Raw genomic sequence first — 17,947 nt, forward strand, 5'->3', positions numbered from 1 at the left:
TGTTTTATAATTTGAGATATATAGATTCTTAGTTATTATAATAACAATATTAATTATAATGATGATGATAATAATAATAATAATAATAATAATAATAATAATAATAATGACAATAACAATAGTAATAATAATAATAACCTAATAATAGTTCATTCTTATAGCGCATATCAAGTTCAATGCGCTGTAAAACAGAATATGGATATAATGTTAAATTTGAAAAACATGAGGGGAAAGGAAGGTCTTAGCAAAGCAATTAAAATTAGGCTGGTCTATAAAGTTACTTATATACACTTATATTGCTGATTTTACTGTAACACAAACTATAAATTCTCATGTGTATTATGAATAGTTTGACATATGCACCTAGGGACAGTTGGGACAGTCCCACACAAATGTTCTAATGGGTCCACAAATAATGGGTCCACATTTAAAAAAAATCAAAATTATGCAGTTTTGTTATGCATTAATGACTCCACTTTAGGATCCAGATTTCTGATATTGCCTAAAATGGGTAAACCTTTTAGAAAATCAGGGTCAAGATTTTTAATATCTTTGTGTTAAATAGTACAACTTTTAGAAAATGAGTCCACATTATTTGGATTTACACGTAAAAGTGAGTCCACCCTGATATTGTCCCCGCGATATTTAAAAATCCTGGCTACGGATTACCCCCCCCCCCCAAGACAGCCCCCAACCCTCCTACCAAACCCTTTCTTCCATTTCGTCGATGATCGACTACACCATGGGTTTTAACTTGTTATTTTATTTGTATATCAGAGGTAATCTTGGAGGCTGTTGTTTTAATAATAAACACTCAATTTCCGCTCGTTGTGATGAAGATTGAGTACCTATCTATCCACCCGGTACCACTCATGGAATCGTCCAAGTTGTATATAGGATCTGTGGTATTAGCAATAGTGGTTCTGTTTAGCTCGAGCTGGCATTCTCCGCTCGAAATATCGATCGACTCGACAGTCCGTTAGTTAGGCCTCCTCTGTGTTATTGTTTAGACAAGGTCAAGGAGATGGACCTGTTTTAATCGTTTTTTTTAAATAAGTAAACATGTTGCAAGTTGTAATTTTATCAGTACTTTAACTAGGTGCAATGTATATCGTGCCATCTGTTTTTGCGAAATCCAATATCCTCAATAGATTGTTAAGATGTCAACTTTCTCCAGGCCTTCGTGATCGATCAGGCAACATACTACAAAACAGATTGAGAGAGCGGTGTTTCTGGCATAGTTGTCCGAGTCCTGTCGCTAGTCATAATAGTATGCTTCGCGTTCTGCGGGCTAGCAAAACATTATTGCACACTTCTGTTTTCAGTTTACCATTTAGATTGAACGTTAACTGCATTCACACGCGGTGCTTATTATTATCAAATTTAAATTCATGTTTATCTGATGTAAGACCGGTTTTATTAGACAGAATCAATACAAGAACAATACATTGCAATAATAATGACAATGTTAATAAAACTTTTTCAAATCAAGAAAGGCACACCACCAATGTTTTGGCAACGCAGAATGTTCGTCACGCCCATTCGAAAGGTTAGATTTTGTTGTTTACTACACCAAGGAGTACACAAATGATGGGACAAATCACTACTCAGCACCCTAATCTGAAGACGTAGTAGTAGTCACCTAGGCCTACCTATCTAGGCTAGGCCCTACGCCTGACCTTAATTAGGCAGTGGATTAACTCACACCAGTCAGTCTTGAAGTTAAACCAATTTATATTATGAAATTTCTTTGGATGGATAGACAAGAATATGTTGTTTTTGTTATAAAGCTTTGGTTAAGATGCTTGCTTTTTTTTCGGGGTCCTGTGTTCAATTCCTGTGTGAATGACTTTTTATTTGTCACAACTTAAAAACTAAACAAATAAACACTTTAATTTAAGCAGAATTAAGAATTAGACGAAGATTGATGTAACAATAGCCACTGCACTTCACCTAACCTTGTATGAATGTAGACAAACATGACTAGGCCTATAATACCTAGCTAATAGTATAATTTATGTTTGTATTTTTGTGTTTGAAAACCAATTTTGTTTTTAATATGCCTTTTTCACTATGTGGTAGACATGTGCTAAGCGGTGAAGCATAACCAATAGAAATAACATAGCGTTTCGGCCTTTTTTTCGGAGGTTAAGTTACTAAAAAATATCATAACTCCTTAACAGAGAGTCGTATTGAGATAATTTTTTTTTTTTAGTCTGTCAAAACTTAATTGAAATAATAGCAACACACATTACAAAATCCCTCATCTATTTTCAAATTAAGTTTTGACAGACTAAACAAATTTTCAATTTTTTTTTTTTATTCATACAGTACGTAGATATGCCTTTTGCAAAGAAAAAATTATGTTGATAAAATTCTCCGTTAATTATTTTATGATTTTTTTAATAACATGACCTCTGGAAATATGGCCGAAACGCTGTGTTATTTCTGTTGGTTACGCTTGTCATCGATCGAACATGTCTAGCGCATTGTCAACAAGGCGTATTGAATAATTATCAGAATTTTATTCCATTTAAAGAAAATACATTCAAGATCTTGTATCCAGAAACTTTTAAAAGAGCTTCATTATTTGAAGCTGTGAGGACTATTTGTAGCAAGCCTCCCTCTGATGATGTCAGTGGAACAACTACTACTACATCTACGGATGCAAATGATGTGGATGATGCCAATACTAACCAAAAATATGAACCAGTTCCAGAAGGTAGGAATTGGTACAAATGGACTGTTGATTGTGATTTGAATAAATACCAATACTTCTTACACCATATAATACTAAGGTGTGTCCATTTTGACTCTATTTAGGTTCCTGCCCCATTGTTCTAATGTTTTATTTGTTCTTTGTTTATTACGACGCAAGAGCTCCGTAGACTGCTTATTATCTGTTTTTTGATCGGATGATCACGTTATATTTTTGTTAATGTACTGCTACAAATTTATCTGTATGGATATAGATGACTAAAAGTATGATAGAATGTTAAATTTTATCAATTCAAAACTAGCATAAAAGATAACAATAAACAATTTTAATTGTTAAATTAATATCACTCAAAAATGCTTAACTAACTTCGTATGAGCGAAACAAGGCTTTCCATGACAGACAATGCAATGTAATTTTTTTTTTTTATGTGAGAAATTTTTTAAACATCCTTTAGAATTCCTCACTTTTTTCTTTTTTATTTGTTTGTTTATTTATTTTTTATTAGGCCTACCATTGTCATTGTAATAATAAAAATTGTATTCTGTATTTTACAAGAAATTACAAAGCCGTACATGTTTCGACGCAAGAAGGTAGATTATAGCAGAAAATACAGTGACAACTCGACCATCACTGCTATACGTGCAATGAAGGAATATCTCTTGAAATCAAGGTAGCCAATTACTTCATGCCATTGTTTCCTTTTGATATTGTTTCCTATGCTATTTCAATATTATGTGTCAATCATCCTATACCTCTGTCCATATCAAGGTCACCAAGCTCGCTAATTGTCACTATTGGTAATGTCACCTTGTCATTGCAATTATGTTAATTACTGTACTTCTGTTTGTTAAAATTACTTGTCACTGGCATCTGTATTACTAATGATCTGTATTCAAACTTTATTTCAAAATCTTCATTGTACAGAATCCTGCAATTTCTGTTGCAGTCTTTTGTTTACTGGCACATTCGGTGCAACTGACAAAAACATAATTAAAATAAATTTAACCAAAACACTTTATCTGTTGCAATTTCTTTAAGCTTAATTCATGATAAACATAATAATAATAATAAAATAATAATGATGCAAATTATATAAAGAGCATATTGCAATATACTGCGCTTTACGTTATTACCCCCCCCCCATTCACCTGGATCAAATTCTTATTTCATTTCTTGCCACACCTTACCACTATCACCACGTGCCACCATCTTTTACTGTGACCCCTCACACTATTGTATCCATTTGTGACCACTGCCCCCCCCCCACCTCTTACCTCACCACTGTCTTTCCACTATCAATTTTGCACCATAACTTTTTATTCCCGCCACATAACGTAAAACCTCGTCCATACCGCTGCTACTGTTTAGATACCATCACCATATTAGGTTGTCACCATTTATATTACTATAAAGATTAATTTTTATGGCATTTAGTCTATCTCACCCTTATTCCTAAGTTGCCTTGCCGTTATCTTTCCATACTTTCTTTTCCATTACAATCACATAGTTGGGCATATATACACTAGCATTGCTAGTCACTGATTACCAATTGTTCCAACTCAAGGAATGGTTAAATAATAATAATAATAATAATAATAATAATAATAATAATAATAATAATAATAATGTATAGGTGTATTTTTGCCGTACATGACGTGGAAATGTACCGAATATTCAGTACATTTGAAAACAACTGCGAAAAAAATCGTAAGTTGTTCTCGGGTGGGACTATCAACACTGCAGTACCCGCTGCTTACTTGGACTCGAATTCAACCCTGGCCATCAGGCGCAAGCTCGGTGGTCTAGAGGTATGACGCCAGGCTAGTGATCTGGAGATCGTGGGTTCGAGTCCCACCCGAGAACAACTTGCGATTTTTTCGCAGTTGTTTTCAAATGTACTAAGTATTCAGTACATTTCCACGTCAGGTAGGGCAAAATTACACCTATACATGTTTCTCTTGACGCAAATCCAGTTATTGTCTATTATTCCATCACGACAATAACAATTACTATCAATAATAATAATAATAAAAATAATAATAATAATAATAACATTTGGATCTTGACAGCGATTTGGAGAATTTGCGGAAGACAGCGAGGAGGAGTCCGTATGATAACCAACAGACGTTAATGGTCTACCTACGCTCAGATGTCGAAGTCAAGTATGATTTAAATCTTTATTGTAACTAATTAATAATCAATCTGTGAGTTTTTGGTTTGAATCATGATCGTGTTTGACTTGTCCCTCTCAAAATGTTTTTTAAACAAAAACTTTGTATTGTCTTTAAATTCACACACCAATTTTTGATTCAAAACTTTATTTAGGGCTTTAGAGGTGTGGGGAAGTTTTGAGGCTCTAGAGAGGGCAAAGAAAAAGAAGAAAGAACAGATGGAAGATCAAAAAGAAAGTAAGCTGAATTCGTTAGAAACAGTGAAAAAACGTTATATAAATACAACTGGCAAGGGAAAAAATTAATGTATTGTTAAAATAATGTCAGGATTGATTGACTAGGAAAATAATGTGCTTTAATCTTGCAGTTGCATTATACAGTATATGATAAATGTATAATAAATTATAACATTTATTTATTAAATATAAATTAAATTATTTTCAGATATATTTCTGTTAAAGAAAGCCATCAAACAACATGACAGTTTCTTTGGTACAGATAAGGTTGGCCTTTCACCTATTATTTTAATTAGAGCTTTAAAAATATATATGTAAACGCGTGACCAAAGGTCATGGGCACTGTGCATTTTCCTGGAGCATTTTTTTTTTGGGGGGGGGTGGGGGGGGGTGGGGGTGGTTGGGGGGGGGGGATAGGGTGGGTGTGGGGGGGATATTTTTGCATTCTTCAGAAAACCACTGTTTAGCCATATAGCCCAATATATAATGATATAATACAAAAAGTCAATTTAAAAAGTGAATTTTGCAACATAAGCAGGGCCACAGTGAGCTGCCCTGAGACAGATAGATGCTGGGTAGCAATTGGGTGAAGAGCTTGTGAAGCACTGACCTGTAACCACCACAGTATTTATAAAGCAGCGATGCTGTTATACTGTGACATACAGTAACAACACTTTACTTTATATTAGGGTAATGCTTTCACCTCCTAGTCATTTGAATGATAGACGTATATTAAACATCAAATTTTAATTCAACAACACTGTACGTTATACAGCAAAATGACGTGTTCATTTGAAATGTCTAATGCGCTTTGCACGTGCTGCATAACCGCTTGTTGTGGTCTGATTGAGGTTAGCATAGTTTTGTTCACTATATCACTGCATAGCATTTCATAATGAATTTATCTCTTTTTTTTTTTTTTTTTTGCAGCCTACAGAATCATTTTTGGATGGTACAGGAAGAGTTGTTCTCCTGGCCATTGCAATGTAAGGAATATTTCTGTATACATTTCACCAGTGTAATTTGCACTAATAAAAATAATAATAATAATGATGATGATGATGATGCAGATGATGATGATGATGATGATAATGTGTATTGTTTTCATCTATTAAATAGCATTCTCATGTATGTGTTTTTTTTATTAATGATATATAATGTATTTTTAATGATTGATTTTATAAATTTTTGTAAATTGGTTCAATTCGGTTTTGTACTGCAATGTCAATTTTTTAAATAAAAACCAGAATGAAATGAAATGAAATATGAGCAAACTGTAAGGGTGTTTTTGACATTGTGCACATATTCACATTTTTTTTTTCCGTATAAAAATGTAGATATTTTAGTGAAACCTTTATCCTTTATGAAGCTCTATATTACATTGTGTACAGTAAATGAAACCAAACTTGACTATAAGCTATGGTTGGGTTTTCTAATTTGTGTATTACTTTCAAACTTAATGATACTTTGGTATTTCCAAACAAATATGGGTGAATATAAACAAAAGAAATGCTTTGTGTTCAAGTTTCTATTCTATATTCTCTACTTATAAAATTGTGATAATAAGAGATAAGAAGAAAATGGGCCACGAGAAAATATGTATTGGAAAAAAAAAAATTACATTATTGGCTGGCATGAATTTTCCCCAGATGTTAAGAGATAGAAGGCGTCAACATAATGAACCTCATTTCCATCAGCTGTAATGAAACATGAACAAAAGTTACAGGTTTTTACTTGAACTGCTAGCTGAGGGACTGTGTTCTGGCCACCACTGCTAGCGAGTTTACGTACATTACAAAAGTGCCACCTTAGCACATGGACTTGCATCTTGGCGCCATGTGCGAACCCACTTTGGAATGTGAACTCTCGTCCCCGCAAGTCAACACGTTACAGATATATACATTGCAACAATTTCATTGAATATATTCAATTTTGTATTTTCTTTACTTGTAGAAATTTAGCAAATTTTGGATTCAAAGTGATAGCCTGGTTATATTCTGGCTCAGCCAGTATGTTTTCCGAGGCCATTCACTCTGCTGCGGATGCCTGCAACCAGGCAATTTTAGCTGTCGGCATCAATCAGTCGATCAAAAAACCTAATCCGGATCATCCGTGAGTATTACAAAGTAGAAAATAATAATAGGTCGACTTATAAGTGCAAATAACAGTGAACTGAAAATATTAGTAACAACAAATTATTAATAATAATCAGCAAAATCTTTTATTCTTTTAAGCACTATCAGATTTTTTTGACAAAAACATGTGAGACGCCTAAATATGGTCATGATGATATCACATCACAAGAATATGTATGTGGCAAAGACAAGCCAAATCAGTCAATCATCGCAAATTTGATTTGTAGTTATTAATACAGGGGTTACACAATGGAATGAGAGCTATAAAATGGTAAAAGAATCATTTAAATCCGACATTTCATTATGAAGTTACTGGAGTTTAAACATACAGCTGTTTGAAGAATAATATTTAAGAAATCAGCCTTAAAAGTTTATGATTTCGGGCATTTCTTGGGTAGAAACGATCATCAAATCGTTACAAATTGTTGTTTCAACTTTGAAAATGGAGAAAATAACAGCATAACATGATATATAGATATATAAAGGTTAGTTTAGTGCAATAAAATAGATTTCAAAAATGTTGAAATTCCAGCATGTTTTGGCCATTATCTCTGAAAAAGGATTTGCGACGAGATGTCTTTGCCATATGGGCTTACAACAGTTTATTGTCAAAAATAAAACTGTTAAGCCCCTATCGCACTGGACTTAATTTGGTCAAATTAACCGAGTCAGTGGCTAAATTGACCAAAAAAAATCCAATCCGAACGTCGGTTACAATTCCCTCAGGGTTAAATTAACCAAGCCGAATGGTTAATTTTACCGACCTCAGCCTGCCCAGTAAAACTTACCGCGGTCTCAGTTAAACTAACCACGCTGGTCAAGAAGTCCAATCCGAACGTGCAACACGGTTTAAACTTCTTCCATGTTGACACCACTCGAACAAAACAGGAAGTTGAAGTCACAAACTAGCGCCCTCAATAATATTTTTGTACACAAGGTTAAATCTTGGTAAAACTATGGTAAAACTAACCGCGTGAATAATCCAAGTGCGAACAATGGTGAAATGTACCCATGACTTTGGTTAAAGTTACCTTGGTAAAATTTACCATTTTTTAAATCCAGTGCGAACAAGGCTTTAGTCTGGTCAGAGCAATTAAGTCTTACTTTTTTTTTGCCACATTTATATTATTATTAGATTGAAATGAAATAAATATTAAAATAATATTTACCTTTATTATTATTATATTTAATTTACTTTAGAATCTAATCCACTCCTCGAGAGCTTTGAAACAAAAGTATAAATCTAACACTACATTCCATTACTTTGCAGGTATGGTTATTCTAATCTTCGCTATGTGTCATCGCTAATCAGTGGTGTCGGTATCTTCTGTGTCGGTGCTGGTTTATCTGTTTACCATGGTATTCAAGGTCTCATCCATCCCCAGGAGATGGAATCTCTTCTATGGTCTTTCTGTATTTTAGGTGGATCGTTCCTATCAGAAGGAGGTAAAGTACAAAGTACATGGGCCGTTAATGCACGCAGGACCAACGGCTTAAACGTCTCATTTGAAAAACGGTTCTCTATTGTAACTTGCATTTCAGCCCTCTAGCTGAAACACAAGGAGAGGCAGCGATGGGAATTGAACCGGCGACCTTGAGATCTCCACTGTTTTGCACGCACACAGTGGCTACCATTAGTTTAACCGACTGAGCTAAGCTGCTCTAAATTTGTATATAAAGTAAATGTGATTTATGTGATTGTACATTGTTTTTAGAAGTTTTATGCGAGCATTCAGTTTCCTTCATTGAAGGATGAATAAAATGTTTACTTTGACTTTGAAATCCTTGCCAAAAGCATATAGTACCCCAGTTACTGTAACATAAAGAGGAAAAGAGTGGGATGCTTCCCCCTGGATGGGACACTAGTCCATCACAGGTCATTCCCAGCAATATGATTGTACCAAATGATACAGCTCCTGGGTAGACTGAAGCAATGTACATACTTTCCTTGCTCCAGGACTCAAGCGAAATACACAACGAAGTATATGAACCTTGACCTCAAGGATGGAAAACAAAACCATTTCCACTGCGGCAAACCGCTTCTACTTTTTGTGGAATTCCACAAATTTGTATATCACCCACCTTAAAAAAGTAATTGTCATCTAGCACTGGATTAAATGTTTGTTTGCATTTAAAGGTGCCTCACTTTATTGGCGACAGATTTCGATGACGCTCATTGGTCAAATTTTTGTATTTTTTTAAGAAAAAAAAAATGCAAAACCTCAATAATATAATTGGACCATTTACGGCTGGTGGGTGTAGGTTGCATTGTGTATGATTATTACATTATCCAGTGATCAGGCCAATATATAAAAATTATGTGCCTATATATGGTCATGATGTGATGTCATCATGACCATATTTAGGCATGTCACATGTTTTTGTCAAATAAAATTTTGATAGTCTGTACAGGGCGCAATTTTTTTTTCCTTACAAAACATTTGCATGAAACTCCACTCGGGCTGTTGCGACTGACTCGACTCGAAAATCTGAATTCTGGAGGTCAAAAGGTCATCAACCAAAGATAAACGTCTACAAAACTTCTGAGATACAGGATTGCTGCTCGCTGTTTGATTTTGAAAAAAACACATTGACGTTACCATGCTAATATAATGGGTCGTTTAAAACGACATATGTAATATTTGATTTCGCTGCACGAATAATAAAAAGTGTTAGGCCCTATTTGAATTTGAGTTACATATTGTGAACATCTTTATTTAAGTAGGCCTACCTATGTCATGACGAATTCGAGTCAACTCGACCCCAAGTCAACAATTTAAGTTACAATACTTAAAACTGCATTAATAAAAATAATATTAAAATAATATTAATAAAAATATAAAAAGGTATATAGAATAACTAAAGATAATAACGATATACTTGTGGTCAAGTTGACATGGGGCTAGCAGGTAGGCCTATGACCTACGGTAACTCAGCTTGTAACTAGGCCCACTAGTTTAGCCTCTTTTGCTCTAGCCTTTAATAGGAATGTAGGCCTACCTATTTACTTCTGGTATTACTACTATAGAAGGGGGTACTAGCTGTTGTTGTTGTAGGTAGTATTACATCCCATAAATCGGTAAGATTTCATAGGCCTACCGTAGGTAAACATACCGTAATATATAAAGAACATTACAGTAAAGGTAATAGAATACTCGAGCGTCACGACATTGGGAAGTGCCTGCTCTTGTTCATATCAAACTCGAGTCGAATCAATCCGAGACGGCCCGAGTGGAGTTTCATGCAAATGTTTACAGGGCTTGAAAATATGTACAGATTATTATCAAAATTTAAATAACTTTTTATCCTTGTTTAATTTTCTGTTAGCCACACTTATGGCAGCTGTTAGTCATATAAAAGCACAAGCAAAGAAGAAAAAAGTTTCCTTTAAGAATTATGGTAAGTTATTCACTGCTTTTTCTATAAATTTTGTGTGGTATCCATTGTTATTTTTTAAAATTATTCATCACCATCATCATCATCATCATCATCATAAGCATCATCATCATCAGCCTGTTATCATGGCCTCTATAAACTTCATTCCGGTCTATTTTTTTGCCAGATTATTATTATTATTATTTGTTATTATTTGTAGTAGTTATTGTTGTTGTTGTTGTTGTTGTTGTTGTTGTTGTTGTTGTTGCTGCCGTCACCAATATGTAGGCATACAATTCGTTGATTTTTTAGGATGCGGTGCCAGCGTCAGTGACCAAATCAAGAAACTTGACATTTTTTATATACAGGTCTCCCTCCAATTAAAGACCACTTTGGAACCTCGGTTTTCTCACTCTTTAGTAGCTAGTATCTTTAGTCCTTAATTAAAATAATTATTCTTATAAAAATAAAAAATAGACGTTCATTTGGGGCCATAGAAAAGTAGTTTTTAATTGGAGGTGGTCTTTAATTAGAGAGAGACCTGTATTAATATTCTCCACAATATAAACCTTAAAAATGATAAGTCATTTACTGGAAACGAGATATAATTGCCAAAATTATGAGATAAAGTGTTATGACTTACTACTAAAGTATACAATACTGCCACATTCTTATGCTAATTACTCAACTTAAGAAATAGTGACAGTGTGCTGGCTTTAAAATGGCAAGCATCATGGTATTTACAGCCTGTTGTGTTGTTATTAGCCATGTTTACACGGCCATTTGCTATCGTATAAGTAACACAGATGATCTCCAGACGAGCGATAAAAAAAAATCATCGGTTATACCATGAAGTCACATGATTAGAACTGACCTGAAAAAAAACATGTGAATTTGCTGCTTGTTTGGAAACACTTCGTCATATAAGTTTAAAAATGTATATAATTGATAAAAGCATAATTTTTAAAATAAGTTGTATTCACGCTGTTTATCAACAGCGACTTCCAGCAACAACAGCTAATTTGCGTAAGATCGTGCCGATGAACAACGTTGCGATGCATGATTAACTCCGTAGATCATCGCGGTTACTGATCCGTTATGCGGAGCTACTAACACCGTTTACGCTGCCACTGTCATTTAACACCTATATCAACAGATAAATGCGATCATCACGGTGATCTCCTGCCGTGGAAACAAGGCTAAAATTATTCTTTTCTTGTCAAGTTCTGCAGAGCAAGGACCCTAGTGTCAATGTGGTGTTACTTGAAGATTCTGTCGCAGTTCTTGGCGTTAGTGTTGCTGCCATCTGTATGGGACTGACATCATTAACCGGAAGCCCAGTCTATGATGCTCTTGGTTCCCTTATGATAGGAGGTCTTCTAGGTAATCTTTGTGTCAGCATTATTTTGACCAAGAAGAATAAGCCTGGCTGGCTCACATCAAACTAATATCATATCATGATGTTTGATGTGAACCTGCCTGAGCTAAGTTCATGATCTTGGAACTCATGTTCATATTCTTTGTGAATTGTTGAAATATATACTAAACAAGTTTTAGTTATGTTTAATAAATGTATAATCTCACTAGTATGTAAATAAAAACTTTATGTGGACTATAACTTTACTAATCGGTTGACCATGCAAGTAGCCATTTAAATGCATGACCATGAGTTTTTATAGCAGGAACCATTTGGTTTCCCAACATTGACATCAAGGTGTTAATCCCTCACTGTGCATTTCGCTTGTGTTTTTGAACAAGGCACTTTATCTGCATTGCTTCAATCACCACCCGGGAGTATAAATGGGTACCTGTTGGGGTTGCATGCTCCTGCGCTGATTACCAGCAGCACCACTTAGCATGTGGACCCAATGACCAGGGAAAATGCGCTTTATAACCTTAAGGAAGAGGTGCATTAAAAATGCATATACCACTACCAGTTTACACTGCCATTGTCTTTACTTACTTTATAAAGGAATAGGCATGAACTAACTGACCTTCTAATTATTAAAGGTTACATCATTACATCAATAATTTTTAGTAGTACTGCTTATAAACAGGATAGAAAATGGAGAATTTAGTATTGATTTCTCTGCTGTTTTTTTTTTTTTTTTTCATCTTCATAGGAGTAGTGTCAACATTTCTAATCTACACAAACACTGAAGCACTAGTTGGTCGTTCAATACCACAGGATCAGCTGACTCATATCAGTGAGGCACTTGAAAATGATGTCATGGTCAGGTGAGAGAATGAGCCAATTAAACCAGTTTCATTATTGGTCAATTGGACAATGAAAACAAGTTTTTGTAGACATATAATCATTTGTCTGTGTGGCCATCCCCTCACAAGATGACTTGGAATAACTATGAGATTTAGGGTGTTCCAATCCCACATTCAATTCTTATACAAAAATTATTTTTCAGGAAAATAGGGGTGGAGGAGTTGGGATATGTTTTTTTTTTTTAAATATTTATAACCATTTAACATTGAGGTTGCACTTAAGTGCTTTTAAAGTGGAAGGGACTAGGCTGAAAGGAGAGAGTTGGGAAAAAAAAATTGCGAAAAATAAAAAGGATCTGAAAAAATATGGGTGCTACATGTATCTTCAAATGGTCGTATCTGTATGCTTGAGTATTTTGTGTATGTCTGAAATATATTAAAAAGATATACACGCATCATAACATTCTTCATAAACTCTTTAGTGGTGAAACCTTCAAAAGCTTGGTTACCCTAAACATGTAAAACTGAGAGGGCACTATTGATATGGACAAATAATTGCATATTATTACAATTTCAGTGCTAAAAATTTGATGAATTAATTATGAAAAAACACAAAATATGTAATAATTGCAGAGGTGTTTATGATGTGAAAGCCACTGTTATGGGAGTGGATAAAATCAGATTTAAGGCGGAAGTGGATTTTGATGGACAAGAGGTGACCAGGTCGTACCTTGATCGCCAAGATATAGAATCTATGTTACAGGTAACTTTTTATGCTGCAACTTTTACCTATGAATACAAAGAGCTTGCAAGTTATTATAGGAGCTTGTATCTAGATTTTAATTAATATTTTGTAGGCAAGTTACTATCAGTACTGTATTAAAATCTCGATTCCCTATCCTGGTTATCTGTTTACATTGTTGGTTATTTCTTGATACATTTTTTTTTTTTTTTCAAGTGCTTATACTAACAAAAATTTAGTTCTCTCTTACTATATTTTTATTCAGGTTAACTTTGCTGGGTACAAGGTGCATTATAAATGTTCATTAATATTAAGATCAGTAAATGAAGCATAAGATCAGTAAATGAGTTCTGCTAACGGTATGTTTTTTGTTTCTCTTCTCTCTACAAAGGATATGAAGAAGTTTGAAACCTTAGAACAACTAGAGCAGTTTATGCTTCGTCACGGTGAAAATATCATTGATAATCTTGGCATGGAGGTAGATCGTATAGAGAAAGAAATTAAGGTATGATGTGTTTTTAAAATGTTTGTGTGCTCGCATATAAGAAATTTGTGTTTTAGATGCTTATATAAGCATAACATCTGTAGTGAAATCAGTAACATACTGTAACCAAATCTTATTATATTGATTTTCACCCATTCCCTTACTGTTACCCTACCATTTATTAATTAATCATTTTCCTGTGTTTTGGTCATTTCTTCCAAATAGAGTTAAGGATACTTCCGTTACTTGCTCATCTTCAGACTTTTTTTTAATAGATTCTTTTAGTTTAATTTTATTTTATATTATTTCATTTCATTTCACATTTAGCAGCAGGTAGCCCATCACACACAGTATACACAAACAGTCAAAAATCTAAATATATAACTTAATTTTACATTTAAACTTTCTAAACGAATCATAATAAATATCAATAGAATTATCTTTATCAACAAGCAAAATATGAAATTTAGGTATTCGAACAATAAAACTGAATTTAGTATCATTAACTCAAAAAAATTGAACATCAAATAAGGAAATAGCAGAATTACGACATCAAACATTTTTAACAGATAAGCCAAAAACAGAAATAAGATCACAGCCATAAACTCCATCTTTTGCAATTATAAAAAAAAAAAGAATGAATTAATAAGTTTTTAGTCTTTTATTGCATTGTATCTTGTTTGTGGTTTTTCCTTGTTTTGTCTTTGTTCTTTGAAAGTTTAATGTTTTGCGACTTCTGGCTCACAATGGCTTCATTAGATGTCCCAAGTTTTTTTGAAATTCATCCTCCTAGTACACTTGTCTAAACATATCTCTCCACCATGTAACTAAACTCGCTGTGCGTTTCGAGACCTTCTATGCCGATGTGGAAGCGTTTTGGCGCAGCGGGAACGGTTTGGTTTCCCAACCTCGAGATCGGGGTTTCAATCCCTCGCTGTGCATTTCGCTTGTGTCCTTGAGCAAGGCACTTTATCTACGTTGCTTCTCTCCACCCAGGAGTATAAATGGGTACCTGGTGGGGGTTGCCTGCTCCCAATCGAAGATGGCAGCTTCCAGTAAACTCAATGGCAGTGTAATATAACAAAGTTATGGTTACTTACATTTTACATCATTTTAATAGTAATCACAGTAAAGTTATAGTTTGGCCATTGTAACCTATCTATTTGGCAACGTATCCTTGAGCCAGGTACTTCATCTGCATTGCTTCTCTACTCCCAGGAGTGTAAATGGGTACCTGGTGGGGTTGCCTGCTCCTGCGCTGATTACTAGCAGCAACACTTAATTAAGCATGTGGACCCAATGACCAGGAAAAACTTACAGCGCTTTGTATCTGGAAAGAAAGGTGCTATATAAATTACCAGATTATATTACATTAGCTGTTTAGCTTTGTCCGGATTATCAAATTTTCTTTTACAATCAATTGTTGTATGCCCATATATAGTCATGATATGCCTATATATATGGCCATGATGTGATGTCATCATGACCATATTAGACATGTCACATGTTTTGTTGTCAAATAATGATAGCCTTGAGACAGGACTTAATACATAGTGTTGTTTTTCTTTTCTCAACAGAATGTGAATCCTGACGTCAGACATGTTGACCTAGAAATCCTATGAGAGGGTATGGTTGAGGGCGCTATACAAAGCATATTATGATCATTAACATCTTATTGATGTCGGAAAAGTAGCTTTCAGATTAAACCATTCATGGACTTTATCTGTATAGAAAAATGAAGACTCAGTAACAGTAAAGCTTTTACGACCCTTGTGAACTGATTGGCTTACCACTTTCGAGGGGCGTTCCTTATTTTTTAATGGAAACAACTACAAAATGGCATACAAATAATAAGTGTTACAATATTTCATACCTACATATATTGAGCACAAGTCATAAAATTATTGGATACATATTTATCGTTATAAGTATATTACATCTACTGTACGTGTGTATGAAATTGGTGTCCCCTCGTTTAAAAAATTCTGGATCCGCCTCTGGTTTTACCTCAAAGAAGAGTTTCGGGGACTATTTTCCCGTATTTCAAGTAATTATTGGAATATATGACGAAAATGTCCCAAGTTGTACATTAACAGAGAAATTCCAAAATGAAAACTATAATATGTAACAATGTTTATTTGCTTGAGAGTAATATTCATAACTTGAAGCTTTTACTTCGGAAAATCAAATAAATAACCAGTGATTAGTTTTGTATTTATTTATGTATTTTATTCTCTCTCTTGCTATTCACATATTTTGTTTTCTTGCCCTCATCCAAATCATAAGGGCAAGTTGTTTATATTTTGTTTATATTTAATTATAATATTCTGATTTATATTTTTATATTAAGTTCTTTTTTGTGTGTGATCCATGAGTGAAGTCAGTCCTGTGTCACTGAATATGCTAATACAGAAATAAATTCATTTTATGTTTGTATTGGATTGGATTTATGCAGTGTAAACACCAAGGATAGCCCACGAACGTCTAGAAGACTTATTTCCAGTGGGGTCCTTCTGGTGGTGGTGGGCACTATACCGGGAGATAATCCCCTACTCTTTTCCGAAGAGTGTACTGCGTTCTTTAACGTGCACATGGGCCATAAATGTACACAGGACCAAAGGCTTAAATGTCTCATCCAAAAGACGGTGCGCTATTGTAACTTGTATTTCAGCCCTCAGCTGAAATACAAGGAGAGGCAGCGATGGGAATTGAACCGGGGACCTAGATATCTCCACGGTTCAGCACACACACAGTGGCTACCACCAGATTAGCCGACTGAGCTAAGCTCCTCTCTTGTAGATTCAGAATTAATCAAAAATCTTTAAATTAACAGGTAGACTATGCTGAAAATACTAAAATGAAAAGTGATTTTAATTTTTTTTAATGACTGATGAAGACATTGGTTAATTTGGAAAAGTAGCTAAATTTTAATAAAATAGATTTACTCAGTAATATATTTGTCAAATGGTCAAACCTGTGTCTTGTAATTGGATCTGTCCACAGTTCAAATCAAATTTAAAAATTGACCAATCGAAACAGCACCAGGAATGTGCACATGTCCTAAAAAATCATGTTTTGGCCCACAAACGCGCATGTTTACGTACATTTACTTCATACTTTTGTGAGACCTTGGCAACAAAATCCAAGAGGCGGGGCTTGATGGAAAGTTTCATTGCCAATCTGGCAACATGTCCGTAGACAAAGACACTGTATCAACGAGGTCTTCTCCTGTTCTGGAATAATCTAGTAGGTTCAGTGTTGGATCCAGAGATGTCCAAAAGGGATGGGGGACGAAATTTGGGCCTATCGAGACAACACTGAAATTGGAGGTCAGGGGGCATGCCCCCGCGAAATGTCTCTGTTTTAGACGCCCGAAAATAACATTTGAGGCGTTCAGGTTTTTCGTTTTTTCTTTTTCATTCTTTTTTTTCCCCCTTTTTTAACCTCTCAAAAGGTGATGGGGGTGGGGGCCGAGCCGCCCCCCCCCCCCTAAATTCGCTGGGTTTAAATTCCAAATATTATTATTTATTATTATTGCTAGCTGAAGCATTTTCGAACATTCTCCATCAGGGGCGGATCCAGCATGCTTCTGCTTGTAAGTGTCGTAAGGAGTGTTTCCTAAATATATGCCTGATTTGTAATTAAAATATGTTATGCTGCTGCCATGGTACTCACACTTTTGTCACCCCTGAATCCGTCACTGTCCAGTGAGCTTAATTTGTTCCAATCGCTGGGGTAAAGAGATAGTGTGGAATGCGTAGAGGCATCGCAGCTCTGTTGTGTAAGACTAGTATTATTATCTCTAAAAATAAGAATGAAGGCCATTATATATTCAATTGTTTGGAAACTGATGAATATTGCATGTTCT

At 34.7% G+C, this 17,947-nt stretch overlaps 1 protein-coding gene and 1 non-coding gene across 2 annotated transcripts; both read left to right on the top strand.

Moving 5' to 3' along the window:
- Window positions 1–941: 941 nt before the first annotated feature.
- On the top strand, window positions 942–16,520 carry LOC117117535 (zinc transporter 9-like). Its single transcript, XM_033261852.1, has 15 exons — window positions 942–1,549; window positions 2,540–2,722; window positions 3,275–3,389; window positions 4,789–4,881; window positions 5,045–5,127; window positions 5,335–5,393; window positions 6,057–6,112; window positions 7,080–7,238; window positions 8,532–8,707; window positions 10,589–10,660; window positions 11,861–12,019; window positions 12,760–12,874; window positions 13,487–13,616; window positions 13,987–14,100; window positions 15,657–16,520. Exons 1-15 carry the CDS (start codon window positions 1,105–1,107, stop codon window positions 15,699–15,701), a joined length of 2,004 nt encoding a protein of 667 aa, XP_033117743.1. The 5' UTR covers window positions 942–1,104; the 3' UTR covers window positions 15,702–16,520.
- Trnat-agu lies at window positions 4,512–4,583 on the top strand. The gene has a single exon. It is a non-coding gene; the product is annotated as a tRNA-Thr (tRNA).
- Window positions 16,521–17,947: the final 1,427 nt, after the last annotated feature.

This window comes from Anneissia japonica, unplaced genomic scaffold (assembly GCF_011630105.1).
Source record: "Anneissia japonica isolate Jap-2015-1 unplaced genomic scaffold, ASM1163010v1 scaffold288139_len110169_cov166, whole genome shotgun sequence".
Classification (NCBI taxonomy): Eukaryota; Metazoa; Echinodermata; class Crinoidea; order Comatulida; family Comatulidae; genus Anneissia; species Anneissia japonica.

Bases quoted from the DNA above. Each gene is read 5' to 3' on its own strand.
- LOC117117535 (XM_033261852.1), top strand. From the start codon at position 1,105: ATGTATATCGTGCCATCTGTTTTTGCGAAATCCAATATCCTCAATAGA. The intron at 4,882-5,044 runs GTATGATTTAAA...AACTTTATTTAG, and splicing joins CGCTCAGATGTCGAAGTCAA to GGCTTTAGAGGTGTGGGGAA. The intron at 5,128-5,334 runs GTAAGCTGAATT...AATTATTTTCAG, and splicing joins GATGGAAGATCAAAAAGAAA to ATATATTTCTGTTAAAGAAA.